Consider the following 17,134-nt stretch of genomic DNA (forward strand, 5'->3'; position numbering starts at 1 on the left):
AAGGCATCCATGAAAATTAAAAAACAATCTATGGCCAAACTTCCTTATTCTCTCCATACCTTTGAAGACATGGTATTTTTAACTTCCTCATCTGGTGAAGTGTGCATGCTGGCAATGTCTGGATTACTACTGCTCATCACCCGGGCCTGCAGCAGTTTGGAGTTCACAGCGGCGGCTGACGTCCGTCCATACGTGTGGTAGCGAGGATCTGGGTGATTGGAACCAGTGGCTTCACCCCATCCATCAGACATATTTAGAAAGGTAGAGAGAGAAAAAAAAGGCAAAATAACTTACTGAACTTCTGTTAGCAAAAGGCATCCCTTGTCAAATGAGTACAAATACATATACATAAATAGGAAATAATTCACAAAGGACTAGGATTGAGAAGGTCTGGGAAAGGCTTCCTAGGGAAGATGAGGGTTAGCGGGGATTTGAAGGAAGTCAGGGAAATCAGTTGGCAGAAATGAAGAAGGAGAGTGTCCTAGAAATGGGGGACGGCCAGAAAAAACAATCTTTGTGTGTTCCGGGCAACTTTCTTGAATATGAACAACAGGCCAGAGATGCTGATTTGCCTTGAGAGATGAAGTCTCCTCACCAGGATCTTATACCAATAATCTTACACCATAGCCCCAGTCCAAAGGATATTTCCTTTATACGGGGCAGGGCAGCATAATGGACGGAGAACTGCGCTTGGAATCAGGTAGACCTGGATCTGAGCCCTGTCTCCAGCACAGACTAGCTGTGACCATAGACAAGTTGCTCCCATTATTTCAAGTCGCTAAGACTATAATTTATAGATGTGTTGCTGGCCTGCCTCAGTGGGAGCATTTTCCCACTAGGAAACTTCTGGGAGTTGTCCACATCTATCAGATAACACCAGGAATTGTTCACATAGATAAAATCATAGGTTTGAGCTCCCCCCCAAACCATATATGTATCCCAGATACTATTATTGCTATCATTCTACTCAAGACTGTTTTGGTTGCCTTGGGAAGAGTTGGCATTGCAAGGAACCAATCATTCAACACTGTCTTTAAATGAATCGCAGCATCAATAATTGGGGGAGAAAGGAGAGGAGGCAAAGAAGACAGGAGACCATAAACCAAAAACAATGGACAAGTAAGAGAGGGTCCATGCTGCCAGATTCTGCTCAGCATTACCTGATTTCGACACTTCCCTTTGAACATCAGGAAGGCGGAAAACATAGTACACGTATGAGGCCAAGAGGCAGTTCCGCCCATGCTGGTCCTTGCTCAGGTCCTTGCTGTTGTGAAGGCTGTTTGCTATCGCAACCACAGATTCAAAAGCAAACTGGGAAAAATTGGCTGGAGAACAAAGAGAAAGAAAGTTTCAGCATCCAAGTTCTGAAAGGAATTAAGACTCATGACATACTCTGGCTTGATGATTGTGAACCCAAACCCCCAACCAAAGGAAGCCAGTGTATGCCAACGTCCTTGCTGGAGGTTGGGGAAGTTCTCTGTAACTCTTACAGGGCCCAGTCCCCTAACACTTAAGACCATACCCACAACAAAGGTTTAAGGAAAGTTCACACAACCAAGATTCCAGGTTCTTCCCTCTTCTACCCAGCCCATCCACCCTTACCAGATGAGAAAGAGATAGAAAAGTAATGAAATGAAAAAGAATTCTAGATATGGAGTCAGGAGACTTGGGTGTGAATTACTAGCTGTGTGGCTATGTTTGAACCCTTCTTCCTAATTTATAAAATAAGTGGTAGTTTCCTAATTCCTAAAATAGGGATGATAATATTGTCACTCTCTATCTCACAAGACTGTTGGGCAGAAAGCCTTAAAGTACAACATAAATGAGTCATTATTGTTAAAACCTGCTTGAGGTATGTCTCTGTCCTCTGCCTCTGATGGTTCCCTATTTTATTAAGAATAGATTGTTTGGGGATGGCTAGGTGGCTCAGTGAATAGAGCACCAGCCCTGGAGTCAGGAGGACCTGAGTTCAAATCCAGCCTCAGACACTTAACACACGCACACACACACAAACTAGACATGTGATCTTGGGCAAGTCACTTAACCCCAATTACCCCCTAAAAAGAAAAAAAAAGGAATAGATTGTTCTCCCTGGAATTCAGGGCTTTCCATACTCTCATCACAGCCTCCTCCTTCACTCTTATTTCAGACCATATGCTACAACGGTGAGGCCTCAGTCAGCCTTCCCCTTCAACTCAGCACATATACACATACAGAGTCCCTATGTCTGTAACTTTGCTCATGCTGTTTTCCACACTTGGAATGACTTATCCATTCCTTTCCATTTATTCAAATCCTACCTGATCCTCTTCAGTGTTCACGAGGGGGAGAACATTAGGGTTCACTTTCACAAAAGCCTCCCCTATCACTGCCCACAACGAACGCCCTCTCTTCTCTAAATGCCTACAGCATTCAGAGTCTGTACCACACAATTTACCACTTCGTTATATAACATCTTGTGTTGATCTCTGTTCCTTGTGTACATTTTCTCACCCATAAGTCTGAATTATTGTTAAGTGCCCCAAGCACTTTCTCTTTTATATCCTGAGAACAGTTCTGGGCACATGGCTGCATCAACAGAAATTGTGATTGTTCAAGGACACAGATTGTATCTACTCCATAGCAGCAGGACTTGGTTTGACTGATCCTTGTAGGGGAGAGGTCAAAGGCCAAATCCCACCTTCTGCAGGAGGCCTTTCCTAAGTCTCCTAATAGCCTTCCCCTCTCAGGCTGCCTTCCATCTACTCTGTATATATCTTATACATAACTAGCTACTTACATGTTCTGTACCCCATTAGAATGTAAGCTTCTTGAGGACAGGGACCTGTTTTTATTTTTCTTTTTAACCCTGGTATTTTATACAGCACCTAATACATAGTAGGTACTTAATAAATGTTTGTTAACTGATATAGCTATTATCTTGGTGAGAGCTCTGACAGCCTGATTAAGGGGAAGAAGCTCTAGGTGTGGGAAGGAGAAAGAATTAGCAACTCAAAGATATTTCCTGGGAACTAATAACATGCCATGGGGCTAGTATCACAGTGGATAGAGTGCTGGGCCAGGAGGCAGGAAGATCCATCGTCCTGAGTTTAAATCTGGTCTCAGATACTCAGTGCCTGTGTGACCCTGAGCAAGTCACTTCACCTTCCTGGCCTTAGTTTCCTCATGTGTAAAATGAACTGGAGAAGAAAATGGCAAACCTCTGCCAAGAAAACCCCAAATGGGGTCATGAAGAGTTAGACAAGACTGAAATGACTGAATAACAACAATAAATATCATGCCAAGCACAGTGTAGGTGATGAAGGAATACAGAGAAACAGAAGACAGTATCCCTGCCCTCCACGGGGTTACGTTCTGGATAGGAAGACAAGGCAAACACAATTTAAACAACCATACATGACGACATAGGGTTGTGCCAACTAAGAAAACACAGGTGATGAGAATTACATGACATTAGGGCAGCAACAAAAAAGCTGCAGTGGGACCTGGTGCTTTCCACTGACCCACTTCAATTTCCGAGCAGGAACCCGAGCCGTCCAACAACAAGCAACATGAGACACATGCACATGCTATTTGCTTCCCTGTTCACAAAATAAAAGCTTGTTTCACGTTAGAAACAAGGGTCTTGCAGCAGATGACAAGTTATTCTGCTGAAAAGCTCTTTAGGTCGGGGCGGCTAGGTGGCGCAGTGAATAGAGTACCAGCCCTGGAGTCTGGAGCACCTGAGTTCAGATCTGGCCTCATAGAGTTAACATTTACTAGCCCTGTGACCTTGGGCAAGTCACTTAACCCCAATTGCCCTGCCCTCCCCCCTCCAAAAAGCAAAAAAAAAACCCCAAGCCCCACCCCCCGAAACTCTTTAGGTCTCAGTTTCTGTGATATTGGGACCTATGAATTCCCTGTGAGCTCTAAATCGATGACTTTATGAAGGCCATTGAGGGGGAGAATTGGGAGGGGAAATTGATAGCCAGTTAATGACCAAACACTGATAAAGTACTCTCCTTTGTGGTGCCCATCCAAGGCACTTGTTGTTTCTGAGTCTTTTCAGCCGTGTTCAATTCTTCACGCCCCCATTTGGGGTTTTCTTGGAGTGGTTTACCATTTCCTTCCCTAGCTCATCTTACAGATGAGGACACCGAGGCAAACAGGGTTAAGTGACTTGCCCAGGGTCACACAGCTAGTGAGTGTCCAAGGCTGGATTTGAACTCAGGAAGATGAGTCTTCCTGACTCCAGGCTGGGGAACTCTGCTATACTATCTAGCTGCCCCTTCTAATTCCTCCAAGGGACTTAAAGAAGAAATAATTCCTACTCTCAAAGTGCGTATAACAGCCTTAGCCCTTCCTGTAGACTTTATTCTTATTGTACTTTCCCTCTCAGGCCACTGTGGAATGATCACTTCAATTATTCTCAAGCCAGACATTGCTCACACCCTATCTCATGTGCTCTCCTGGGAAAGCCCATTCAGAACATATTCTCAATAGCAACCCCCAGCTTCTTTCACATTCTTGCTATACTTGTGTCCTCTGACTAGAATTGCCATTACTGACTTCCCTTTTTAGCAAGGACAGGAAAAAGGGAGATCTTGTCCCTTGTCGATCCCTCAGTTGTGAGGACTCCCACCCAGGCACCTGCTTCCCTTCTGATCCCAGCATTCTCTCTCCAGGTCTTGGTGCCAGCCCCAAAGCCCAGAGTACCTGTCTGACCCGCAATGACCATGGGCTGTATGGACAGCTGAAAAAGCTTATCCAAAATCTGATGCAGAAACAGCACGAGGGGCTCCAGGCGGGAGGAATTCAGACAGATGATGCTCAGTTTCAGTTCATGCTCCAGGTTAGCTTCTGTGATCTTTTGGTCCAGCACTCTGATGGGAAAGGTGACTTGGCTTTCCAGGGAGTGACACAGAGTAAAGAACTTCTCCAGGTGGTTGTCCTGCAGAGGCAAAAAAGGGGGGCACGTATAATGGCCTGCTCCAGGGAAGTGGCCTAGATCAACAGACTAGGCTCTCTGTTTCCTAAGTGAAATAGTCATTTACTTTAACTGCAGGGGTGGAGAGGTCGGTTGGTTAACATGACTTTTCTTTGCAAAGCTTCTTAGCCCTGACATAAGGGATTCAATTCAGGCATTGGATGCTTGCCAGGACTTTAAAAAACAGAAGAAACGTCAATAGTTTTATGAATGTTTCATATTGAAGTTTAACTGACTAATTTTTATCTGTATCTGAAACAACCAAGATGCCCCACAGCAGAGTAAATCTCTACAGGGCTAGAGCTGGAGCCAGGGAGACCTGGGCTCACCCTCTCACTGCTGTCACTGCTGTATGACCATGATGAAGTCCTTTATCCTCCCTGAACCTCAGACAGCTCTTAAGGAATCTTATCTACTAAGTACCTGACTTATTAGGTATTATTTATATTAGTAAAGGGGCCACCCACATGAAGGGCTTCATCAACACAAAACTAGTGTAAATGAAACAACCAAGATTTCCATTTGTCATTTTCTATCCTAGCATCATAATTTTTTTTGACCCTCATAACTGAATTTATTGAGTATGTCCCCATATTAGAATGCCCTTCAGGTTCCTTACCTGGGTGTGGACAGAAGAAACAGCCTGGACTTCAATGTTGAATACTCCCTTATGTCCTTCAGCCCATTTGATGGGAGGGTTCTGTGGGGGAACCTTCTGCAAGAAAGGAAAAACCAGGAGGGAAGTCAATAACACAATTTCCTTTTCTGATTAAATGGCAGCAATATAAAGAGTTACAAATGTTAGAGTTTGCTTGAATAATTGACTTCAAGGAAAAATAACAATAATACCTAAATTCAGTGCAACAATAGAGGCTATTTCTGCCAAGTTCTTTGCATTTTAAATCCCTTGAGAGCTCTAGGGATATCATGGCTATGGTTCTCTGGGATGCTGCCCCCCTCTTTCTGTATTCAGGACCAAAGAAATTATATTTTTCTATTATTCAGACAGATGATGCTCAGTTTCAGTTCATGTTCCGGGTTAGCTTCTGTGATCTTTTGGTCCAGCACTCTGATGGGAAAGGTGACTTGGCTTTCCAGAGAGTGACACAGAGTAAAAAACTTCTCCAGGTGGTTATTACTGGCAAATATTTACCATGACAATATGAGTATTTATTATACTTTTAAATACTTTTTATGTGTCCAAGAATGCCATAGTTTTTCCTTAGTTAAAAAATGGTCTTGCATAGCACATGGAAAGGGAGGGCTATGCAATGAGATTGGAGTAAATGATCATTCTTCCAATAGGGAAGGGAAGGGAATAAGTATTGATTAAGCACCTCCTACATACCAGGTAAGGTATGTAGGGGCAGCAAGGTGGTGCAGTGGAGAGAACACCAGGCCTGGAGTCAGGAAGATCCTTCTTCATGAGTTCAAATCTGGTATCAGATACTTACTAGATGTATGACCTTGGGCAAGTCACTTAACCTTCTTTGCCACAGTTGAATTGGCAGGAGAAGAAAAGGCAAACCACTCCAGTATCTTTGCCAAGAAAACCCCAAATGGGGTCACAAAGAGTGAGACATGACTGAAAAACTACTCAAACCCCACCCCCCAAACAAATCACACCAGGCATTATGCATAATGCTTTACAAATATTAACTTGTTTGGTCCTCACAACCACCATGGGAAGTAGCTGCTGCTATTATGCCCATTTTATAGTTGGGGAAACTGAGGCAAACAGAGGTTAAGTGTCTTTTCCAGGGTCATACAGTAAGTAAGTATCTAAGACTGGATTTGAACTTCCTGATTCTAGGTCCAGCAATTTATTGACTGTGCCACCAGCTGCCTTTTTCAAGGAGCTCACAATCTGATGGGGAGACAACATTCAAGCAACTATGTACAAATAAGATATATGTGCATAATATATCGCATCTATCTATCCGTCTATCTATTTTTCTATCTATCTACCTAGTCTTTGGAGAATCACAGCATCTCCTCTTCCTTTTGATGATATTTCTCTTTTCAACAATTCTATCAGGACAAGGGGAAGTTAACTAGAGAGGGGAAAATACATGGAACTTGCCTAGAAAACCTTCTGTCACTTCCCTGGGTACCCAGGAGACTTGTGATAAAACATACTATTATTAGTGTTTTGGAAACCATGAAGAGCTTAAAGGGTTTATTTTGAGTGAAAATTAAAAAAAAACAAGAACTTCAGAAAATGTTAGCACTACAAGGGACCTTTGACTTCAGTTAGTCCAACCTCTTGTTTTACAGATAAAGAAACTGAGGCTCACAGAGATTACATGAGTTGCTTTGGGTCACAAAGGTGGTAAGTATCAGAGCTGAAATTCAAACCCATGCCTTTTGATTGCAAATCTCTCAGACTTTTTACTTTTATCGTGTTGTCCCCTCTTGGGATCTGGACATGTTGTCATTGACCTCTGTTTGAGGAGAAATAGATTGTGTTCAGTCAGTCAGTCAGTTAGTCAGTCAGTCTTGAGTCAACCAGCTTGGCCCTGTACTAAGGGCTGGGGATTCAAGGAAGTGGAAAAAGAGCCCCTGACTTCAAGGAGCTTACATTCTAATGGGGAAGACAACATGGAAATAACCAGGTACCTACAAGAAATATACAGAGCAGGTGGAAGGAAGCTTGTTGATTACCTCTGGGGAGTGCATTGAGTAGTTGGGGGGCAGTTTTTCCAAAGCAACAGGAAGACAGTAGGGTCCAGTCTGAAGGCGTTCATTAAAGAGAATTGGCAACCACTGAAACAGATGATTTAAGGGATAAATTGTTATTTATTATGGTTCCTCATTCTGACAATTCATCTAGCCTACCATAATCAAATACAACCGGCCATGATTAGATATTGACCAGAGCCCTTCTAGACAGCAATTTCTGCCAAGTTCTTTGCATTTTAAATCCTTTGATAGTTCCTGGGAACAGCACTGTCAATGATTCTCTGGAATGCTGCCCCTTTCTTTTTGTATTCAGCACCAAAGAAAATGGTTTTTTCCATTATTAGCAAATATTTTACCATGACAATATCAGTATTTACTGTACTTTTAAATAGTTTTTATGGGTCCAAAAAATGCCATAGTTTTTCATTAGTCAAAAAACAGTCTTGCATGGTACATCTCTCTTATAACATAGAAAGGGAGTTGGGCAATGAGATTGGGGTAAAATGAGCATTCTTCCAGTATCTATTATCCAGGGGCAGCTAGGTGGTGCAGTGAATAGAGCAGCGGCCTCTATTCAGCCAGGAGGACAGAAGTTCAAATCTGTCCTCATATACTTGACACACTTACTAGCTGTGTGACCTTGGGTAAGTCACTTAACCTCAATTGCCCTGCTTTCCCCCCTCCAAAAAAAAAAGACACCCCTCCCCCCAAACAAGCAAATAATATCTATTATCTGTGTGCCCTTTCCATTTCTAAGAATCTATCATTTGGGATGGCTAGGTGACAGAAGTGAATAGAGCACCGGCCCTGGAGTCAGGAGGACCTGAGTTAAAATCCAGCCTCAGACACTTAACACACACACACAAAAACTAGCCGTGTGACCTTGGGCAAGTTACTTAACCCCAACTGCCCTCCAAAGAAGCAAAAAAAAAAAAAAACCCAAACCCAAAACAAAAAAAAAAAAAAAAAAAAAAACCCAAACCCAAAACAAAACAAAACAAAAAGAATCTATCATTTGCCAAGTCAAGATTATCCTGTGATTTCTGTCTGTCCTTGGTTATCATATAATCTAGCACATTTTACTAGAAGCTGATAGGATGATTTAGTCTTTTATCCCTCCAGGGGTTTGGAAAGCTCAAGGAAAAAAGTGAACATGAATCATTGGGTTTGATTGTTTTTGTCTTTTTGGAGGGGGCAAGTGAGGGCAATTGAAGTTAAGTGATTTGCCCAAGGTCCTACAACTAGTAAGTGTTAAATGTCTAAGGACAGATTTGAACTCAGATCCTCCTGACTCCAGGGCCGATGCTCTGTTAACTGTGCCGCCTAGCTGCCCTCTTTGAGTTTGAAACCAACTCACCGAGTAACCTAGGAGACTTTCTATGGAGGTGCCTTGCTTCTGATGACAGCTGATATGGTAGAATGTGAAGAGAAGATGGTGACTGACTGTGAGTTTAGCAGGTAGCTTAATTTTCACTTCTTCATAAAAGTCAGGAGACCTGTTCGGAGAGCACAAAGAATCAGGCATGAATGAAAACTATCCTTACTACAAATCATAACTTCAAAGACTTTGTTTGATTATTTATCTTTTCCCTTTCATTTTTTTCCCCATCAGATTGTAAATTCCTTGAGGGCAGGAACTGTCTTTTCCTTCTTTTTGTATCCTTAGCACTTAGGACAGTGCCTAGCACATAGCACTTAATAAACAATTACAGATGATTGACTGATTTTTATAAAATTCTTTTCCTACCCTGGGAAAGCCTTGAGGGAGGTCTTAGGTCTTTGGTTAACTGCCATCTACTCAAAAACAGGATTCACAAACTTAAAGCTACTGCATAAAAATAAAATTGAACTGGAAATATATAATTACAAAGGTGTCTTCAGTCTGATCTTTGCCTTAACAGGCAGTGAGCAAATATGTTTTCCACCTGTGAAGTAGGAATAATACAATTATGGAATACAAATGGAAAACTATTATGGGACTCTGCTCAGTAGCTCTTATTAAAGATTACCTCCTGACTGCTTTTCTTAACCAAATTTGCCTTTACAATGAATATGGTTTTTAACTAGAGACACAAGTGAAGGATTTGGGAGTCTGAGCCTACTTCTGTCTGCTTCAAAATAATGAAAATGCTTGAAAGATACCCAGAAGAGATCAAAGAGAGAGAAAAAGGACCCATGTGAACAAAAATATTTATAACACCTCTTTTTTTTTGTAATGGTAAAGAATTAGAAATTGAAGTGATACCTATCAACTGGGGAGAGAAGTTGAATAAATTATGGTATTTGAGTATAATGGAATACTATTCTGCCATAAGAAACGATGAAAGGGATGGTTTTAGAAAAACCTGGAAAGATTTGGCATGAAGTGACGAATAGGAAAGTGAGCAGAACCAGGAGAACTATTTATAAAATAAGGACATTTTAAAGACAACTTTTAGAAGACTTAAAAACTTTGGTCAATGCAATGACTGACCATAATTCCAGAGAAGCAATGATGAAGCATGTTGCCTTCCTCCTAACAAAGAGGTGAGTGCTCAAGATGTAGAATGAGACATGTTTTTAGATATAGCCAATGCAGGAATTTGTTTTGCTTGACTGTGGTATTTGTTATAAGGGCTTTGTTTTTTGTTATTTTTCAACTTGGGGGAGAAGAAGAATGGGAGAGAAAATAAATGCTTGTTAATTGAAAAAAGGTAAAATAAAAATTACATAAAAAGAAAATAGTTGGAAAGCACAGAACATTAAGGAAAGTCAAAAATGATGAAATATCTTGGTGTCACATTTTTTTAAAAAGTACTTACTTGTTGTGGTATGTAATGGCTGTGTAGACTTCTTGCAGAAATTCAGGGCCATTGGACTTTCCAAAGATGACCTGTCTCCCCCAAATAGGAAAAAAAAAACAACCCAAGACAATAGTTATATCTGTATGTATGAAATGTTATCAAAACATCTTAATCCCAACTAGCGTATTCTGATATACTAAACTCAAAATGAAGAATTCTGTGTTCTACCCTTAGGCCAACCCCTGATGTGTAAGTACTAATTCTCAGCTTAGAATCTGGTACTTATTTTATTCTCTGACTTCAGGATGGAACCCTGGTCTTGGGCCTTTCTTGTCACAAGTCATTCACTTGGGGAAGGGGCAGGTAATTTTCCAGGGAAAGCAAAAAGTTGAAGAGTACTCTCCCAGGAACCTTGCTTCCTTCCTGATTATTCCAAATCTCCTCCATTATTGTATCTCCTTCTCTAACCCGTTTCTCCTACAAGAAGGTGCTGGGAAAGTCCTGTCTTTTCTTTGAGTACAGTGAGAGACAAGAGAGATCCAGGATTGGATGCCAGTTCATTACTATTTGGAGAGCTGGAATAAATGAGCTTGAGGAGTAGCTTAATTCAGTCTGATGAGTTAATGGAAAATAATGACAAAAGTGTCTCTGTTGAGACACTTCATGTGAGCAAATCCTGGCATTCAAGATCCCTCTGAGATCTGTTTTATCTATTTACAATTACTTCTTCAACTCTAATTCATCAAGAATCTGTCATTTCATTGGTGTGAGTACTGTCTCTAACTGATGCAGATCAAAATAATTTTACCCTTTGGCAGATGGAACGTGTGAGCTCTAGCCCCCAGAATTCATCATTCTGGGTCTAATTTTGTCAGGAGCCTTCCTAAACTTAGCTAGGTTGGTCTTCAGATGAAGACCAACTTTCTCTTGGTTTGCCCCAGAGAAACTTAAAGCCTTTGCTGCTTGATAAGACCTGCTATTATTATTATTCCTGTCATACAGATGAGGAAATTTAGGCAGGATCACACAGACATTTACTAGTGTCTGAGGCTGGATTTGAACTCAGGTTTGCCTGATTTCAAGTCCAGGGCTCTTGCCCACTACAGCCTTTTTCCTCCTATAAGGGATAGAGTCAGCTTCAAAGTCAGTGCAACCTGGTTACATGGCCTGAGTCTGACACATAATGGCTATATGACCCAGGGCAAGTCACTTAATGTCACAGTGTCCCAGGCAATTATCTCTAACTTTAAGTCGCAGAACAGATACATTGGCAGACGGGTGGAGTTTCCTTATTTGGAGCTCCCTGCACCTGTGAAATCACAGGCCCAGTTCAAGCTAGCCACATTGACCAGTAGAAGAGAATGGGCCTTGGGTCAATGGATACCATGCCCTCTTTAGAAAGCAGCTCTGGAGATAGGTGACAAGCTAAACAGTGCCCTTGACTCTTGTGTAAGGAATGCAATGTTTATCTTCTGCTGATTAGGGGAAAAACTTTCCATCCTTGGTCTGCACATTGAAGACTGAATGGTTCATACTAAGACAAGTTAGGCGAGAAGTCGGCCCTTCGGTGCTGCGGGTGCCATCACAGTTCCTCCAGAGAATGATACTATGCTAGTCACTATGTATGTCATTGGGACACAGCGGCTTCTGGAGCGCTCTGTTTATAGTTCAGATTCACAAGGGTTTTCTGTGTTGTCTTATTTTCTGTCTACTCTGGCTTACAGTAGTCATTTATTTCCCACATTACCGGCATAGCACTGTTAGCATCTTCTCCGCACATAAATTGGATCTTAATTGTAATGTTCCTTGCAGATGCCACTTTATTAGCAAAATTCAGCCTCTGTGGGTAGACATAGAGAAGATTCCTAGAAAAGAAAAAAAGAAGAAGAAATAGATGAGGGAGAAGTAGCTGAGGTTTGGCAAGAGAATACCAGCGAGTGAGGATAGGGATGAGAGAAATGAGAAATGATTATTTCTCCCATATTAATAACTAATTATTAATTGAGATAAAGATTTTTTTCTATTTCATCATTCAGAAATAAATCCCTGTAGGTGATACAGCCAGCCTTTAAAGGACATTACTGACCTGGTCCTAAAATTTAGCCCCCCAGCCCCTTTCATCTAGAACCAACTAGAAAATCGTACAAAGAGAATCTAATTCAGGTGAATTCTGAACCATTGTGTTCTCCTCAGACAGGTTTGGATAGGGGGTAGATCTCCGTTGTCTAGACTGCCAGAGGCTGGGAGTGGTCTGGGTAGAGGGGAGTAAAAGTGAGAGCATCAGAGTCTCTCCTCCAACCCCTTATTAGAATAGGTCTACCTTCCATTATGGTATTAATTCTCTCATTCATTGTTAACCAACCAGGATGCTTTCTTTACGATAGATAAAATCTCTTTTCTTTTTCTTTCTTTTGGTAACTCTGAAAAGAAAGGAAGTGTATGGTATGATGGAAAGAGTCAGAAAGCAGATTGGAGCCAAAAAGACCTCGTTTTTCAAGTCTTACCTTTGACATATACTGATCATGTGACCCTGGGCAACTCAACCTTTCTGCCACCTTTCCAAGGCATGTAAGCATTGAGAGGACTCCAGGATTCATCGTTGGTTTATGAGAGAAAGCCAAATGACCATCCCTTTATTAATTATTCACTAGCCATAATTAATAAAATGACTAATTACCTAGAAATTATGTCTCTTGGAGCTTACATATGTCACAGGGATAAGATAAGGCAACCAGATTCGATTTGAATTTTTGGTGACTAGGTATACATAGAACTATATTAATGTTTTATATTTATATTGACTATTTATTGAGCCTGAATATGATCACAGGCAATGATAATTAGTTTCTTTTCTCTAATCTCTTTGAAGTTTGAACTTTTAGAATATAACCCACATGGTGATATAGATTGACCCAGATGTAGAATCACACAGAATTTCAGTTTGAAAGGACCTCAAATGTCATTTGGTCCAATCTGGATCTTGAAGAATCTTCTCTATATACTATGTATACATATATATACAGACAGAAAGACAGACACACATACATATACATATATATAAATTTTTTTTTTTTGCTTTTTGAGGGCAATTGGTGTTAAGTGACTTGCCCAAGGTCACAGGGCTAGTTTTTGTGTTAAGTGTTTGAGGCCAGATTTGAAATCAGGTTCTCGTGACTCCAGGGTTGGTGCTCTATATACATAAATTCTATATCTGAGTCAGTCATATTCAGGCTCAATCAATAGTCAAAACCATTGTGAGGGGCGGGGATTGGAACCAATTCTACATTACAGGGTAGAGAATCAACTTTTCTTCACTCTTCATCAAACCAGTCAAGAGTTCTAGGGTTTTTGTCCAGATAGGGACAAGTGGAATTATAAATTATGTGTTATATATATTATATTAATCAAGAGTAATATAAATATGGCTATTACAATAGATAAAATCTCTTTTCTTTTTCTTTCTTTTGGAAACTCTGAAAAGAAAGGAAGTGTATGGTATGGTGGAAACAGTCAGGAAGCAGATTGGAGCCCAAAGGACCTTGTTTCAAGTCTTACCTTTGACATACGCTGATCATATAACCCTGGGCAACTCTCTTAACCTTTCAGTGCCCCACAAAACTTGCCAAAATTTTAAATTACAGAGTAGTTGCCAATATGCATCAGTAAAAGGATTATTCTCATTGGGAGTTCCCCCATACCAATGTAATCACAGTTCCAGGCCATAAACAGTTTTGTGGTTTAAAAAAAAAAACACACTTAGAAGACCTATGAGTCATCACCACTCTAACCTGTTGAAGTGCAAGGGAGGAGTCTTGGCCACACTAACTCAAGTGTAAGGGGCAAGGCTTAAAAAACAAAAGGTATGGGATTGCTAGGTGGTACAGTGAATAGAGCACCAGCCCTGGAGTCAGGAGGACCTGAGTTCAAATCTGGCCTCAGACACTTAGCACTTACTAGCCATGTGATCTTGGGCAAGTCACTTAATCCCAATTGCCCTGCTTTCCTCCTTCCAAAATTAAAGCAAAAAAAAAAAAAAGAGGCAAAAGATAGGGGTTGAAGCTGGGTCACGGTAGATGCTATCAAGTTTATTGACATAAAAGTACATACACAAAGTACATATTGTACTTTTATACTAAATAAAACAAGCATTTCTACATAAAGACTAGAACAGATAAAAATAATTATACATGAAATCTGAATCTCTTTTATGTACAGTTTGCTACTCTGTTTAAGTAAATAATAAATGCAATCTGGCATTTTCAAAGTTGCCATGCTTCTCCGTGATTCCTTCTGTCATCTTTTATGTATTAAAAAATTCTTTGATGACTCTTTTTTTTTTTTTGGTGGAGGGAATAGAACCCTATTCTTGCTCCATCTCCCATCAAAAAAAAGAAAAACCAGTCCCATGTAATAAATATGCACAGGCAAACAAAATAAATGCTCATATTGGCCAGGTCTGAAAATGTGTGTCTCCTTCTACACCCTAAGCCCATCCTCTCTGTGAGGAAGTGGGTAGCTTACTTCAATGGTCCTCTGGAATGTTGTTACACTATTTCAGCTTAACTTTCCAAGTTAGCTTAGGATTCTAGCACACCATGTTTTTCATGGGTAGCTCAATCTGGCTGAATGCAAAGATAAATATTGCGCTGAATGTCATAATGCTGTGTTTATTATTCCTCCAGATAGCAAGTGAAAGTGGATTACATTACCCTGCTGATAATTTTGAGCTGTATTGTAAATCATTCTGACTTTACAAACATTGTCCTGGCTAAGGAGGGGAGAGATGAAGTCATTGGAGTTCTCTACCAATCTTCTATTCTTTCAGGACTCTGGCACCCAACCAAATCTATATAGTTTAGGAGAATATTCATGACTAAAAAAAAATACAAAATAGTCTAGAGATGCTTCCAAACATGACAGGTACAAATGGATTTTTTTAATCTCCTTCTAATGTTCACCAAAAGAAAAAATTAGGTGCTAGATTCAGTATCATGGGATCAACTTGCTTGGCTAAGTATTTTAGCAAGAAGTCACTTGGTCCCAAAGCTGGTGTTTTTGAAAGAATTTGGGGTTGTTTTTATTACTAAGAGAAGGCAATAATTCCAACAGGCAAGGAGGGAGAATGGAAAGGACAGTCAACTAGGAGACAGAATGAGTTTAAGCCTAGACTCTGTCACCTACTGGCTATGTGACTTTGGTCAACTTTTTGGAAGTGAAATTTCCTCATCTGTAAAACAGGGATAATAATAATAATATCTTCCTTGCCTACCTCACAGGGTTCTTATTAGGATCAAGCAGGATCATAGCTTTAGAGCTACAAGGGACCCCAGAAGTCATTTAGTACCAAACACATTTTTATGATAAGGAAATTGAGGCCTAGAAAGTGTAAGTGATTTACCCAAGGTCACAAGTAATGTCTTAAGAGGTAGGATGGGAATCAAGGTTCTCTGACAACAACAAAATACAGTGCAAAGAGATGGAAAGACATTACCTTTCTGTTATGTAAATGAATTAGAGTCCTTTCCCTTGAGTAGGTAAATCTCCGGGAAGCTATCAGAAGTGCAGTGCTCTATGAGCAAAGCAGAACTGAAGTAGCTCAAAAGAAATGTGAGATGTGTAAATTTAGAGAATCTACCTCTACTATTCACACAGACTATTTGTGCCCAATCTAAGGCTCATAGATGGCTGGTCAGACATAGTCCAACACATTTAAATCAACTCTAACATCGCGATAGCATCTTGTCCTCTTACAGAATGAAGGATAACAACCTCATCCTCAGCTGGTACAGCAGATAGAGCGCTGGGCCTAGAATGAGGATGACCTGAGTTCAAATCTGGCCTCAGACACTTACTAGCTGTGTGACCCTGGGCTAGTCACTTTACCCTGTTTGTTTAGTTTCCTCATCTGTAAAATAAGCCAGAGAAGGAAATGGCAAACCACTCCAGAATCTTTGCCAAGAAAACCAAACTAAGGTCTGAATAATAGAAAGCCTGCTTCTGACAGACATCGGCTGTGTGACTTTGAGCAAGTCATTTAACCACTCATTGTTCTAGGTAACTTTTAAGTTCTAGGTAACTTTCTAAGACTATCAATTGTATTTGGAGAAGGAATTTCCTCAGAGGGAGTTCCCTATGCAATGAAATTACAGGCCCAATCCTTATCCTTGGCACAATTTAAAATTCCAACAGAAAGTTAATTATTGCATACAAGGTCATGTTTCCCTTAAATCAGGAGTTCTTAACCTGGAGTCCTGGAATGTTAAAAGCCATCACAGTACTGCATTTCAATATAATTGATTTTCCTGGGCAGCTTGCGGCACAATGGATAGAGCTCTGGGCCTGGAGTCAGGAAGACCTGAGTTGGAACCTCAGACACTTACTAGCTGTGTGACCTTGGGCAAATCTGTTGACTTCTATTTGCCTCGGTTTTCTCAGCTATAAAGTGGGAATAATGAAAGCACCTATCTCACAGGGTTGTTTTGAGGATCAAATGAGATATTTGTAAAAAGCACTTAGCAAATAGAGCATCCCCCAGGAGGACATGAGTTCAAATTCGGCCTCAGACACTTAACCCAAAACTAGCCGTGTGACCTTGGGCAAGTCACTTAACCCCAATTGCCCTCCAAAAAAAAGGCAAAAAAAACAAACAAACCACTTAGTAGTGCCTGTCACAAAGGAGACACTACGTAAATACTTATTCCTT

General features: G+C 40.7%; 1 protein-coding gene across 2 annotated transcripts in view; it reads right to left on the minus strand.

Moving 5' to 3' along the window:
• DOCK8 (dedicator of cytokinesis 8) overlaps positions 1–17,134 on the minus strand; it is a 329,548-nt gene that overhangs the window by 102,939 nt on the left and 209,475 nt on the right. For both annotated transcript variants that reach the window (XM_069086859.1, XM_069086866.1), the window contains exons 15-22: positions 12,179–12,296; positions 10,450–10,520; positions 9,006–9,144; positions 7,631–7,732; positions 5,586–5,681; positions 4,696–4,930; positions 1,161–1,325; positions 60–229 (exon numbers count right to left, since the gene is read on the minus strand). In XM_069086859.1, the coding sequence (XP_068942960.1) occupies positions 60–229; positions 1,161–1,325; positions 4,696–4,930; positions 5,586–5,681; positions 7,631–7,732; positions 9,006–9,144; positions 10,450–10,520; positions 12,179–12,296 (1,096 nt within the window). The remainder of the gene's footprint in view (positions 1–59; positions 230–1,160; positions 1,326–4,695; positions 4,931–5,585; positions 5,682–7,630; positions 7,733–9,005; positions 9,145–10,449; positions 10,521–12,178; positions 12,297–17,134) is intronic.

Source organism: Petaurus breviceps, unplaced genomic scaffold (genome assembly GCF_028583685.1).
Source record: "Petaurus breviceps papuanus isolate PSGF00001 unplaced genomic scaffold, PetGlider_PUasm1.0 118, whole genome shotgun sequence".
In the NCBI taxonomy this organism is placed as follows: Eukaryota; Metazoa; Chordata; class Mammalia; order Diprotodontia; family Petauridae; genus Petaurus; species Petaurus breviceps.